The 15,178-nt window shown below is 41.1% G+C and overlaps 1 protein-coding gene across 1 annotated transcript in view; it reads right to left on the bottom strand.

Annotated features, from left to right (window-relative positions):
• The window catches only part of HEATR1 (HEAT repeat containing 1), an 89,337-nt gene extending 74,862 nt beyond the window's left edge, over window positions 1–14,475 (bottom strand). Inside the window, exons 1-11 of the mRNA XM_006872002.1 lie at window positions 14,334–14,475; window positions 12,446–12,662; window positions 11,488–11,629; window positions 10,009–10,110; window positions 9,052–9,192; window positions 7,872–8,083; window positions 7,589–7,722; window positions 7,063–7,165; window positions 3,895–4,005; window positions 3,102–3,219; window positions 1,863–1,970 (exon numbers count right to left, since the gene is read on the bottom strand). Coding sequence (XP_006872064.1) covers window positions 1,863–1,970; window positions 3,102–3,219; window positions 3,895–4,005; window positions 7,063–7,165; window positions 7,589–7,722; window positions 7,872–8,083; window positions 9,052–9,192; window positions 10,009–10,110; window positions 11,488–11,629; window positions 12,446–12,662; window positions 14,334–14,475 — 1,530 coding nt within the window. The remainder of the gene's footprint in view (window positions 1–1,862; window positions 1,971–3,101; window positions 3,220–3,894; window positions 4,006–7,062; window positions 7,166–7,588; window positions 7,723–7,871; window positions 8,084–9,051; window positions 9,193–10,008; window positions 10,111–11,487; window positions 11,630–12,445; window positions 12,663–14,333) is intronic.
• Between the last annotated feature and the right edge of the window lie 703 nt (window positions 14,476–15,178).

Genomic DNA, 15,178 nt, shown 5'->3' with positions numbered 1-15,178 from the left:
GGGATTTCTGTCCTTGGATGTCAATCAACAGGCAGAAGCGCAGCAGGGGCAACTGGTTTGTAGTGAGACACTATGGGCTGGGCTTGTGGGTCTCTAAGTTGGTTGACCCCGCCTCTAAGCCACGATCCAACGGTTAGGCTAGGAAGGCGCGCTTGCGTGCAGGGTAAGTAGGACAGCCTGGCCTGCCCCTGCAGTCTCTTCCTGCTAGGTAGCATCTCCCCTTTGACCAGGTCTCCACACACCGCTCACCCCACCACTCCATGGTCTGGGTTTCATTTAACACCTCCACCAGGTCTGTGCAGTTGTCGCACATCGTTTAACCGCCGCCCTCCATGATAGAAGCCCTCGCGCATTAAATAGAGAAGGTAAAATGAAATCTGACATACAAAGAAAAACAAAAAACTAACCAAATCCATAAGAGACCAGGGGGAGACAGGGAGTAAGAATTAAAGAAGGAAGGAACATCAGGTTGCAGGAATCCATTTCTATTCTAGATACCTAAATCTCTCTAGTACAACAAAGACCAGGATCCAATAAGTGCAATTATCCTAAAAGTCAGTAAGACAATTTTATTAGCATAACTTGCAAAACAACATGTGCCAGATTAGAAATGAGTCAAGGAAACAAACAACTGTCGAATTAAAATACGTCAACTCCTTTAAAGAAACAGTTCACAGAAATTTTTACTGCTTTAAATTACTTTATTAGTTACACGCCAACTTAAAAATTAAGTATGTTTTTATTGTTGTGAAATGCCTTCTAGTCGGTTCTGACTCACCATGACGCTGTATAGGGTTTTCAAGGAGCAGCTGGTGGGTATGAACTGCTGAGCTTAAAGCTCAAACTAACCTTACAGTTCAGTGCATTATACTGCAGTGTCACATCAGGACAAGCATAAACTACTTAAAATTATAAAACAAGTTAGCTGAAATAAATTTTACTTGCAATATAAATCTTGTACTAACAGATATTGACACAAGTTCTTGAATTCAGCATGTTTATACTGCTGCATGCTACTAAATTATGATGCAAATAGAGGGTTGTTGCTGTTAGTGCCAGTGATTTCAACTGACCCTTTACAGGGTTAACAGCTGGTGGGTTTGAAGTGCTGTCCTTGTGGTTAAGCAGTCTACTGCTTATCCTACTTCGCAAATAGTGGTACAAGAGCTATTTTATGCATTCCATGGATGGACATTGCTACTTTAATTACAATAAAAGTTTATTAGCACTTCAAATCAATGAGTCCAAGCTATGTAGAAAAGAATGAGTCCATTTTAAAAAGAGAAAAATTTAAAGGAAATACTGGCAAAGTTGTGAAAATATTGCTTGAAGGATACGCTTGGGAAATACTGTTCTATCTGAATCAAAATCTACATGAAGTATCACTTTAGGCTAAATGCGCGGTGTAAACTGAGTCTGAATCTGTACTGTTTTGAGACACCACCATGCAACTGCAAACCCAGTATCATGTAGCGATGCTTGTTATAAAGTTATCACTCAGATGACCCACAAAATGCTTGTTAAACTTAAGACAATCAGAATCAAATTTCAAAGCTGAGAATTTATGAACTTCTGTGAATCTGTTTGTTTATGTTCTGGTTTGAGAAACACTGAAATGAAGTTAAAGTAATAATTTGCAATATAGAACCATATAAAGACAGCTATTAGGGCATGTACACATTAATCGGATGGCTATTATCAACGTACAATCCTTCATCTTAGTCCACAGGACTCGCAGCTGCCTTATGAATAAGCTCATCTCTGTAGTTACACATCATCAGTTCTAAGTAATAACATCAGCATCTTATCTAGAATTATACTGTTCATCATAAGGGAAAAAAACAAAGCTATTTCACACAAACCTTTGATGTTTCGATGACAGTTTTCAGATGATTAGTGGCCAGAAGTCTCACAGGAGCAAGTGGGTAATTCAGACTGAGCATTAACGAGGTATCAGAATCTGCTAAAATCTGTCGGGTTAACCACAATTATCAAATAATTTTACTATAAAATCTGAGCAGCATATGATCAAGAATTAAACCAATCCAGAATGTCCAACATATTCAATAGCAATCATCTAATTATACACACCCACTAAGCAAAGCAAAATCTTTGTTTCTATAACATGATACAAGAGATTAAACAAAGATTTGCCCTAATTTTAAGAGTGACTGGTGTAACCTTGTATGTATAGGTTTAACCTAGTGATGTAATTCTATTAAGTCCTTTTGTATTCTTTATGTAAATCTGATTCGACAAGGAAAAGCACCTAAATAGAATTATAAACTGTATTCTCTCTCAACTCACTGAAATGATAGAACAGCAATCCTGTAATGAATGACTATTTAGTTCACTTTTAGAATTAGACTAAGAAGGAAGTACATTAACCTAAGATTTGAAAATACAACACCATTTAAACATGATTGTTTTTAAGGAAGAAAAAACTAAAATAATCATTTTTCTCTTCACAAGACCTATTTAAAGGCTAATTTCAAGACTCTCTGCTTACATTTGTATAACTTCTACTATAAAGTTCTAGGTTACAATCACAGTGTAACTTCTGTAATTCTAACAGGATCATGAAATAAAAACATCTTTTTTCCTAATTAATAATTTAAATAGCCATACGTGGCTATTGAGTATTGTATAGGCCATCACAGATCTGAAAGAACAGGAACACTAGAAGCCTACGTGGGACTGCTAATGAACATCACATATAAAATCCCATGTAATACTCTTCCTGAAACAAGTATCATGTCCATTTTGTTATTGTTGTTAAGTGTCATCAAATCAGTTCTACCTCACAGCGACCCAATGTAAGGTTTCTGAGGAGCAGCCAGTGGGTCTGAACTGGCAACCTCATGGTTTTCAGTACAGTACCAATCCTACAGAACATGTTCAAACCTACATAAAAATTAAGTGTCTCCAATTATACGATCCTGCCTCAGAACCTTACTTCAGGTAACCAAGCAAACCGAACATCATCTCATTCTCTATGAAACATTCCCAAGAGAGGAGGAAAGTAATACATTTCCTTTTGCAATTCTTCAAACAAGGTCACCAATAAACAACGGTCGTGACTATCCTGAAGAAAAGCTTACCTGATACTTTCCTCCACTTGTAGAAAGAGAAATAAATTGGTGGAAAAGCTCTTGTTTGTTAAGATCTCTGACTTCCTTTAGGTGCTCCTCTAATACAACATCTAGTGTTCTGGGGTATCTAGGAAGAAATGAGAGTTCACTCATCACATCACTGCAAACCACAAGGTAGGCAGTTCAAACCCACCAGCAGATGAGATTTTCTGCTCCCATAAAGATTTACAGCCTCAGAAACCCTGTACAGGGTCGCTATGAGTCAGAACCAACTCAACAGCACTTAACAACAACAATAATAAAGTCATGAACACAGCATGTATAAAGAAAGATAGCATTTTTAAAACTCTATTGGTGGTGTTGTTATGTGCCGTGGAGTCGGTTCTGACTCATAGCCACCCTGTACAGGGTTTCCGAGGCTGTAAATCTTTATGGGAGCAGAAAGTCTCATCTGCTGCGGAACAGCTGATAGTTTTGAACTGCTGACCTTGGGGTTCGAAGCCTGATTCGTAACCACTATGCTACCAGAGCTCCTTAAAACCTCCAAATTTGGAAAAATGGTATACATTTAAACAAAATGGCAATGATAAACTTCAACAAAATAAATATTGCATCTGTACAAAAACATACTTCTCACGGTCCACACACAACCCTTTATATTTCAAAAATAATTCCTATACCCACCAGTCCCAACAATTGACTGTATTATTATATGACTTGAGACTCCTATCTCTATGCCACTGTTGTTGCTAAGTGCCATCATAGGTACACATTAAAAAAGGGGAAATCACACACAACTTACTTGCTTTCTAAGAGTCTTATAAGTGGAAGACAGTGTTCATTAAGCAATGATCTTTTGTTAGAATTGCTTTCTTCCTGGGAGCTACAGGAAATATATTCTTCAAAAAGAATGCTGAAAAAAAAATTAGTAGGTGTGAGTTACCATTTATTACATACCTATGTTGTAAGCTCTTGAAATATATCACAATTTGTCATATACATACGACATGTAAATTACAATACTTACAGATACTGAAACGGGGGCTAAGAAGTCATATATTTTACCTGAAGTCAAATTTTAACAGCAACACCAGCAGCATTTGGTGATCCCTAACGTGTTACAAAAGGTGGCAAACCACAGCCGGAACCTACAACCTAAAGTCTCAGCTGTACTTCACACGTACACTTCACCTAATTCACAAGCCAACCCTCGGATCCAACAAGGGAGAACACAGACACGCCCCAGCAGTTAGGGGCCAGGCAGTGTGACACCAAAACGGAACACAGCAAAGCTACTCTAAGGGCAGCAGTCGGTACAACAAAACAAAGGGACACCACTTTCAATCAAGAAGGGTGAGTGCCAGGGATGTATTCTTTCGCCAAACTTATTCAATCTGCATGCTGAGCAAATCATCCAAGGAGCTGGTTTATATGAAGAACATATGACACGGAATGGAGGAAGATGCATTAGTAGCCTGCAATATGCAGTTGATGTAACCCGGCTTGCTAGCAGCGAAGAAAACAAAAATCCTCATAATTAGACAAATAAATATGATAAATGGAGAAAAAACCAAGCTCTCAAAGATTTCACGTTGCTTGGATTCAAATCAGGTCTGGAAGCAGCAGCAGTTTAGAAATCACATGACGCATTGCATTAGGAAAATCTGTTACAAGAAACTTCTTTAAAGTTTTCAAGATCCAAGTTTTTCTTTCAAAAACAGAAGGACGTTAAATGCCGTTGAGTCCGTTCGGACTCAAAGCTACCCGGTATAGGGTTTCCGAGCATTTAAACCTTTGTGGGAAGAGAAAACCTCATCCTTCTCACACAGAGGGGCTGGTGAGCTAAAACCACTGACTTTATGGTTTGCAGTCCAGTGGTTTATCCTATTGAGTCACATCCAAATCTCAAAATAGGTATTTAAAAAATATATATATGCAGAGACACAAGCTCGCAGGCCAAAAAGTAAAGACTAGAAAGCGCTTACTGATGAAGATCAAGAATACAGCCTTTGGTACGGATTACAACTTGGCATAAAGAAAATAAAATCCTCACAACTGAACCAATTTAGCTATATCAAAATAATAAGAAAAGATAGAAGCTGTCAAGAATTTCATTTTACTTGGATAATAATCAAAATTCAACAAAACAGCAGTCAAGAAAACAAGCAAACTTCCATGCATCAAAACATTTCACCAAAGAAGTTAAAAAGAGAGCCAATAGACTGGGAAAACTATTTTTGCAAAGGCCTATCAGACAAGGGACTAGTCACTAAAATTTATATGGAAAACGGAGTCCTCGTGTGGAACTGTAGGATAAACCCTGGACCAGTAGTTCAAACGCACCAGCCACTCCTGGGAAATGAGGGATCACTGATTCAGAACCAACCTGGTGTTGCTGTGGTTAGGTGCCATCAAGTAAGTAGTGACTCAGAGCAACACCTGGCACAAAAGAACAAAATACTGCCCGGTCCTGTGCCAACTTAACAAAAGATGCACATCTGAGATCATCGCTGCTGCCTCTGGGCCAGCCAATCCATCTCACTGGGGATGTTCCTCTTTTTCTCTGATCCCCTAGTTACCAAACATGATATCCTTTCCCAGGCACTAGTCCCTCCTGAAAACATGTCTCAAGTATGAGAGATGAAGTCCGGCCATCCTGGCTTCCAGGGAGCATTCTGGCTGTACTTCTTGAAACACAAATTGGTTTACTCTTTTGGCAGTCCATGGTACTTTTAATATTCTCTTCCAACACCACAGCTCACATGCATCAATTTTTCTACAGTCTTCCCTGTTCACTGTCCAACTTTCACACGCCTATGAGGCCACTGAAAATACCAAGGCTTGGGTCAGATGCACCTTAGTCCTCAAACTGACATCTTTGCTCTTGAACACTTTTAAGAGGTCTTGTGCAGCAGATTTGCATAATGTTCCATCTGTCATACATAGGGTCTCTATGTGTCAGACTCAATTGGTGGTACCTAACAGTAATGTTCAGTCCAATCATGTCATCATGATAAATGAAGAAAAGAACTTCAACATCCTATGGCAGGAGCAGTTAAGAAATCAAATGACATACTGCACTGGGTAAATGTGCAGTAAAAGATTTGTTAAAAAGCAAAGAGGTCACTCTAAAGACTAAGGTGCACCTGCCCTAAGCCATGGTATTTTCAATCCCCTCACATGTATGTGAAAACTGTACAACAAATAAGGAAGAATGAAGACGTGATGCCTTTGAATGATGGCAGTGGTGAAGAATATTGAAGAAATCACAGGCTGCCAGAAGAACAAGCAAATCTGTCTTAAGGCAGTACAGCTAGAACGCTCCTTAGAAGGCAGGATGGTGAGCCTTGGTCTCTAGTACTCTGGACATATTAGGAGGGACCAGTCCCCAGAGAAGGACCCCACACTTTATCAGTGAACTAGAGGAAGACTCTCAACAAGCTAGACTGACACAGTGGCTGCCAACAATGGGCCCAAACGACAATGGGCAAGAATTGTGACGATGGCTCAGGACCAGGCCAGAATCTTGTTCTGTTGTACAGAGTGAGTCAGAACCCACTTGACAGCACCCACTAACTACGTAGCTGTTTCAGGAGCCCCAGCAGTTCAATAAGGAGTCTTGATGCCACTGTAGAATAAGCACTGGACTGCTAACCACAAGTTGGGCAGTTCAAAGCCACCAATCGCTCCATGGGGAGAAAGATGAGGCTTTCTGCTTCCACGTATATTTACAGCCTTGGAAAGCCTAAGCAGGGTTGCTCTGAGTAGGAATTGACTCAACGGCAATGGTGCTGGCTCAACAGCTAAGCGACTTCCTAGGAACAAAGACCAAGTGATGTGCTCCCAAAAAGACTCTAATCCAGCGAACCCTCGGGTAGTTCGACTCGTCAAAGAGTCGCTATGAGTTGGAACTGACATAACAGCAACACTGTTGCAATCAAATACAAATAAATAAAAAATGATAGCTTACCTAGCCAACATATGGTCTAAGTTGTTCTTCAGAGAGATATTTGTAAGGATAGCCTCTAAGTGCTTCCTGTAGATCTCACCATCCACCTCCTCAGTTTCTTCTCCTGGGCAGACAGACAGTCAATCATTCAGAAGTGAGGTGGATGGATTTGGGGCAAAATCAGTACATGAATCAAGATCTCAAGAAACTCTCTCTGAAAACTAATGCAGCTTCTATCTCAATACGGTCATTTTCTACTGCAGATTTACTTATAAGTGTATGAATTTATAGTATTTTTCAAGTAGAAACTGCTTAGGAATAAAGATAAAAAAACTACAACGCGTAGATAGAACTTTAGGTACTGCAGTCAATTAACAAGGAGATCCCTTGACTCAACCTGCCGCCCACTTCAAATTTTCCCACTTGAGAACAACAGACGTGTTATACAAACACTAACTGGATAGCAGATATTGCTAATATTTTTAAGATATTTTAAGAGAATACAAATCTTAGTAAGTTTCCGGACACAAAACTCATACCCTCATACCTGTAACATGATGAATAATAGAAACGACCAGGTGGGGAAGCATGTAACGCAGAAGAGGACAGATGTCGTACGTTTCAGAAATCCCATGAAGTGTTGTAATAAGATCAGGAACCTTACATAAGTGAGGAAATGGCCTTAAAAGAAGCAAGTGCACATGACGGTGACTTTACAAGTTAGATAATGATCATTTTTAAAAAAATTGGTGTATCATTTAACACCCAATTTTCATTCAAACTCACTTCCCCTATTAATTACCATCACTTCTCAGTTCAGTGGAACGTACTTTTTCCCGAGGCTGCCAGGTTTCTGTCTCTGCAAGAGCACTATGAGGCAGCCGAGGCCATCCTTGGTCAAAGAGGGGATTTTACTCAATGTTTTGATGATCTGTGATGCCAGTGAATTAACAAAGGTATCTTCCATTGTCACTTTCACAGCAATTTGACATATTATCATGTATGTTGCAGCTTTGTAATCTGGTAAAGATGATTTCAATCCCTAATATTTTTTAAATAATTAGAAAAGAAAAAAGATAAGCTTCATTATTTTATGCAATTTAAATTGCTACTTTCTCTACTGACAAATTAATAATCTCCTAAATTACTGTGTACTATACAACACAGCACACAGAATCAACCACTCTTCAGAACTAAAGTATCAAGGGCTGACCCGTTCCTGAGTGGAAACAGAAAGGAGGCAAGTCTCCGGAATGAGAAATGAGATCTCAGGCATCCCAAGTGAATCTCTGCTACACATCCTAATGAGGGTCAGTATGTTCTTCTTTTATATTCGACTGAACACATTTCTGCTGCACATCCTAACGAGGCAGTAAGCTTTTTAAAAAAATTCAAATGTCTACTCTTGAAAATAAGGGAGACTTCCAGCAGATCATTAAACAGCTAAAACAAGTGCACTGATTTGACAATAATTTAGGGGCACTTGGTCAGAAGCAATGGGAATTTGGGAAGGTAGTAGGCAACAAGGCACCTAGGAAGAAGTGGCGTTAAGCAGCAGAAGCTGATGCAGAATGAATATGAGACACCCAATGCCTTGATCAGGTTTTGTAAATGCACTTTTTCTAGTGACTTTAAGGAAATCAACAGAGGCAAGACCAGATAGCCAGCATCTATTACTGGTGTGGCGCTGTGGGTTAATGCGCCAGACTGCCAAGTTGTTTGAACCAAAAGGCCAAAGGTTCAAGCTCACCAGTAGCTCCTCGGAAACCCTACACAGGGTCGCTATGGGTCGGAACTGACTCAACGGTACTAACAACAACAACAACTCTTAAAAGTTCTACTCTGTTGATCATTTCAAACAAGATTTTTTATTTTTACTTAAAAATTAAATCCTATCAAGCATTTGATGTAAATTGTCAATGCGAAAAGATCTGTTTAATTAAACACTTTAAAAGCAAGAAAATTCCTTCATGTATGAAGTACTCCACTTTCCACATAAACAAGTCAAACCTTTTGGACGTAGGGAAACAACTTGGCAACAACATTGTCTGAAAGGTCCTCAGCAGCCACTAAAGCAGACACGATGGTAGAAGCATAAAAGGTTAATAGTACCCTCAGCTGAGCTGCGCTTCCAGGATACTCAGCGAAAACCTGAAACACAAAACCCAAACAACTGCATTAAAGAGCGCAAGACCAACAAGATATAATACAGCTTTCCTGACTCCAGGTTTTGACATTTTCATTTCTGCCAGACGCAGCATTGAACAAATACGAACTCAATGATTCCATTAAATATGACAAGGATGATCTGCATGACAAGTTTCCTGATATTTTCATATTGCCTCAGAGTTTGCATAGTCACTGTAAACAGAATCAACAAGGAACAATTTGTTTCTGCATAAAAGCATCCTTGATCATGAAACACTGATTCTCAAATTGCTCAGGCTTCTAAACAAATTTTTTCCAAGAACCAGTGTCATTCAGGAAATTTTGCTTTAATGTCTTCTTCCTTCATAGCTAGGAATCTTTTAAAGGAATTACAGATAAGTCCCTGACTTACAATGTATTTTAGTTACAACAAACCACACTTAAAATGATCTTATGTTGTTTGTTTTTTGGTACATTAGCAATATGCCGCATTCACTTTATTGTCTGCAGACGTTTAATGTTACGATTTACTAATCAATGAAGTCAGTTTGGGCTAAGGGATAGAAATTGGGCAATATCCAACTTTAGCAATATACAACTGCACATGTGCCCAACAGCCTTTGACTCCAACTTCACTGTACTGACACTGGTATCGAAAAATGAAGATCAAATTTATAAAAACACTGATAATAAAAAACAGTAACAATGAAAACTAAAAGGAGAGATATCCAACACATCTCAAACAGACTTAGGACGGAAATGTTGGTACGGAAGGAACCCAGTCAGAAGTTGGAGACCACCTGTAAGCATACTACTCACCTTCACAGATTTTGTCACCAAACTACAAATGAAATCCATGAATCCAAGATCTTTATAACAGTGAGTAATCAAAGTTCCTTTAGCTAAAGGCACTCCAGATTGCTGTGGATGACACAAAAAATAAGTATGTTGACCCAAACACTTTTAATTTTATTAAAAACTTCTCATTCCTCCTTTTATTAATTCTTATCTCTGACCTTAGTATCATTCATCTGCAGTAAATGTAACTCTTTTCAGCCTTGTTCTGCTGTCATGTGCTCTCCTACCTAGCCTGGCTCACCATCCTCAAGATTCAGGACAGTCCCTGATAACACACCTTTACTTCTCATTACTGTGTGTTACAGAACAATGTGACAATAACAAATCAGCTGCTTTAACGACAAACTCATGCGTCTGATCTTACCCAGGTCCCAGTGGTATGCAATCATCCTTTTATTCATTTACAAATCCTTGTTGTTGTTGTTGTTAAGTACCGTGGAGTCAGTTCTGACTCCTAGCAATCCTGCTCGAGTCTTCTGAGGCCATAAATCTTCACGGGAGAAGAAAGCCTCATTTTTCTCCCGCGGAACAGCTGGTAGTTTCGAACTGCTGACCTTGAGGTTGGCAGCCCAACTTGTAACCAGTACACTACGAGAGCTCCTTAGTCACAACTTAATAGTTTCTTCAAGTCCTTCAATGTATCGTTATAGCTTAAACGCCTCAGTTATCAAATTTCACAACCAACAACATGGTACAGAAGGTGTAAGCTTCTGAATCACATCCAGTTTCAAATCACAACTGTGTCACTGAACACTGGCAAGTAACTTCATTCTCTGAGCCTGTCCTGTTCTGTAAAAATGGAGATCTGTGAGATTCTAAGACAACATAATATAAAATTGCCTAGGCTGATGACTAAACAAAAGCTAGCTACTATTAGTAAGAGTTTAGACCGAAAGTTAGTAAATAAAAATGGAGGAAATACTTTACAACTCCCAGCTGAACCACAACTTATTTCTCCAAATTAACAACTCCTGTAAGTTGGCTTGAACCATAAGGTCTGCGGTTCAAGCGCACCAGATGCTCCTTGGAAATGCTATACAAGGCTGCTATGAGTCAGAACCGACTCAAAGGCACTTAACAACGACAATTATGATTACACCAGGAGTCCTGGTGTGGCACTGTGGGTTAATGCACTGCACTGCAAGGGCGGCAGTTCAAGCTCACCAGCCTCTCCTCAGAAACCCTATATAGGGCTGTTGAGCCAGAACGGATTCAACGGCACTTAACAGTAACAATTAAGATTATGGAGTTCTGGTGTGGCACTGTAGAATAAGCACTGACCATAAGATCACTTTGAACTGCAAGGCTGGAAGTTCAAACCCACCAGTCACACCTCAGAAACCCTATACAGGGTCACTATGAGTTGGAACTGGCTTGATAGAACTTAGTAACAATTAAGATTTAGAACAGCTACAGATGCATGTTATTCACCAACCATACCTTAACGGGCAACAACCAGAACCATCTGTGTTTAGGATTATTAATTTTTAGAAGCTGTATGACTCGCACAAATATCCTCGTCTCATGGTATGGCAGGACACAAGCAATGAGGCTATCTTGATTATAAAGATGGATATGGAACCTGGGGAAAAAGCAGACAATTCCATCTGACCCAAAACTAGTAGGCACATATTTCCTTACAATTCCTAATCTTGTATCAATACAATAACTTTGACACAAAGAACTTAAAACTGTAAGCCTTCAAATGCACCTCAATCTTGTTCTGGCAATGAGTATGCATTGATATTTTAAATATTCGATGTCAAAATGTACATGCCATTCACTTTATGTCACTGTCTTCCCGCTCTGGAATCATCACAAACAAAAGAAAAACAATAGAAAAGTCAAATCCACAGAAAAGCAACAGTTGAAGGCCTGGAGAAATGGGAAATTGTACAATAAGGGATGGTGACTTTCTGCTTAAAGTGACAAAAACTTTTGGAAAAGGTAATGATGATGGCTGGGTAACTAAAGAAGAGAATTATGACACAGAACAATACATATATAAATGGTTAAAATGACAAAACTTGTGTTGTGTCTATTAACACAACAGAATTACAACATAAACAGAACATTTATTTTCAAAGAATTAACTAAAATGTGTAAGTGAACACCAGTAAGTGTGAAAATACACGGAATAAACTTACAGAAAACAATTTCCAAAGTGAATGCAAGATCAGACCTTGGAAATAAACGTCAGTTGTAGCCCATCTCTGCCATATGCTAGTTGTGTGACTCAGACAACTCAAGAGTCACTTCGCAATTCAAAAACGGAGCTAGCATAAACATATTCCCACTGGAATGTTGATACTGCATTCAGAGTGCGTATCACAGAGACCAATCTTCCTGAGGCATTATTCAGTTAGCCCACAATCGTTTCTGTAATTCCACTGCGTACCTGTGAATCAACCACTCCAGACATTTCTGCGCTGGTTTAAGAAGGAAGTAAGGGGACAAGTGAATAAGGAATAATGAAATGTTTTCATCCAGCTGTTTGTTCACTGCTTTGGTCTGAACACTACGCTCTATGGTTTTTGATAGTTGGCTGAACAATGGTACTTCAAACTGTCCAAAGGAAGGATCGATTCCAAGCAGTTCTTCCAGGCCAGTGCAACCTATGAACAGACCAGATTATTTAATAATTTTTTGCAAGCAAAACTCACCCCACCGCTCCTTTACAAGTTTTGTTGTTAACTGCTGTTGAGTTAGCCCCCAACTCATGGCAACTGCAGGCACGACAGAGGCAAGCACTGCCTGGTTCTGCGCCATCACCATGACTGGTTGTGAATCAAGGCTGACTTTCAGAGGCTGCTCCCCAGGCCTTTCAGTACTGACATCTCAGTCTGATGTTTCACTGAAATCTGTTGAGCTTTGTAGCAATATGTAAGCCTCTGCTGTCAGACAACCCTAAAACACCTGAAGGCTTTCCCAGTACATACTAGGTCCAAGATTGAGATTTCTAGTTTGCAACATATAGGATACATTTTATTTCACCAACTACCCACCCATTCCCACTGCCATCAAGCCGATTCCAAGTCACATGGACTCTGGACAGGGTTTCAGAGGCTGTTTATGGTTACGAATCCGGCTGCGAGCCGCAAGGTCAGCTAGTTCCGCGGGAGAAAGATGAGGCGTTCTGCTCCTGTAAAGATTTACAGCCTCAGAAACCCTGTACGGGGTCGCTATGAGTCGGAACTGACTCCACAGCACACAACAACAACAACAACAACAACAACAATCTTTAAGTAAATCTGTCTCCTGAAATTTGAACTGCCAACTTTGCAGTTCACAGTCCAGTGCTTATCTACAGCGCCACCAGTGATCTTGTGACCAGTGCAGAAAATGAGAAGAGACATGTAGAGCAGGACTGCTAACCCGAGGTCAGCAGTTCAAACCCACCAGCCACTCCTGGGAAGCCGTATATTGAAAGATGAGGCTTTCTACTCCCGTAAAGATTTACACCCTCGGAAACCCTGTACAGGGTCGCTATGGGTCGGAACTGACTCGATGGCACATAACAACAACAACAACAATGAGTACAAAAGACTCCATGGCCTAAACAACACCCTCACTAGGCCAGTCCTCTTGATGCCCACCCCGTCTAGATGCTCTTCCTCTTCACAAAGCAGCTGACCTCTGTAACCTTGCTATTGTTGTTATGTACAGCGGAGTCTGTTCTGACCCATATGACCCTGTACAGGGTTTCCGAAGCTGTAAATCTTTACGGGAGCAGAAAGCCTCATCTTTCTCCCACAGAACAGCTGGTAGTTTCGAAATGCCGACCTTGAGGTTAGCAGCCCAACTGGTAACCACTACACTACCAGAGTTCCTTTAGGCTGCAGGTTAATGCGCTGGACTGCAAAGCCGGTTTGGACCGCAAGGCCGGCAGTTCAAGCTCATCAGCCACTCCTCGGAAACCGTATACAGGGTTGTAAACAGTTGGAACCAACTCTATGGCACTTAACAGCCACACTCTTAGCCATTTCTAACTGGTTCAATAAGGTTTTTATTGGAAGATTAACAATGATTGAGCAAATTATCATGTGCCAAGTACTGTGTTAGATGTTTAAAATGCACATGTAATTATTAACTACCGTGGAGTCGGTTCCAACCCACAGCGACCTGTATAAGGTTGCCGAGGAGCAGCTGGTGAGCTTGAACCGCCGACCTTGAGGTCCAGCGTGTTACCCGCAGCGCCACCAACGACCCCGCTAAGTAAGTGTGGGGCGGCAGCATCCACAGAACAAACGTCTCAAGAGTTCTTCTACGTCGAGGGGTAAACTCACCAATGGCAAAGGCGGTGTCCCTGTCGATGGTGGCCGCTTCTTTGGGGTCAAACAACAAGGAGGCCACTTCATCTCTCGACAGGAGGCTGGGATCGCTTTGAGGGAGGGCGAGTCGTTGGAGCTGCTGGGCTAAGGACGTCATCCTTCACACCGGGAGACCGCGGATTTCTAAAATACAGACTAAGAGACACAACCACTGTAAGAAATCTCGAAAACCGTCAGGAGGCTGTCCGGGAACTCGCGAACCCCAGAGATACAAGCACAATTAACACGTAAATGGACTACGGCCCGGGGGTCGGGTCAAGACTTTCTCCAGCCTTGTCTCCGCAGATACCCCGACGGCAGTCTCATTCTCCCCCACAGCCCCACCAAGTGGTTCTGTACCCATCCTCACCCGGAGCCCGGACTCGAGCGAAGACTTTAAAGCCAACAACTCCTTACAACCTCATCCACATGGTACCGCGATAGCCCGCTCTCGCCCGGAAAACTAAAACATGCTGTCGAGAAGCTTCCGGTTTCAGGCACTACGGCAAGAGAAGAGGCACAAGTTTGCTGTAAATGCGACAAGATGGCTACTTGCCTGTGGCGAGGCCCCGCCCCTCCGCTCCACCCCTCCGCTCTGCCGCTCCGCCCCACCTCTGGGCGCCAGGTGTCTTCTGTCCGGGTTCTGTGGTACGCGGCGGGGCGTGTTGTTTGAAGCTCTTCCTCTGTAGGTGGGCCTTTTGTGAGCCTTAAGAACATGCAGCCACATCATTCTTTCAGCAAATACGTACGCAGCTTTGACTTTGAACCAGCAACCTTGCATAGCGGTTATAAGTTGTGAAATTATGTTGCCTGAGTTCAAA

Source organism: Chrysochloris asiatica, unplaced genomic scaffold (assembly GCF_000296735.1).
Source record: "Chrysochloris asiatica unplaced genomic scaffold, ChrAsi1.0 scaffold00179, whole genome shotgun sequence".
Classification (NCBI taxonomy): domain Eukaryota; kingdom Metazoa; phylum Chordata; class Mammalia; order Afrosoricida; family Chrysochloridae; genus Chrysochloris; species Chrysochloris asiatica.
The sequence above is the reverse complement of the archived record's forward strand: the minus strand, read 5'-3'. Positions and strand labels throughout refer to the sequence as shown.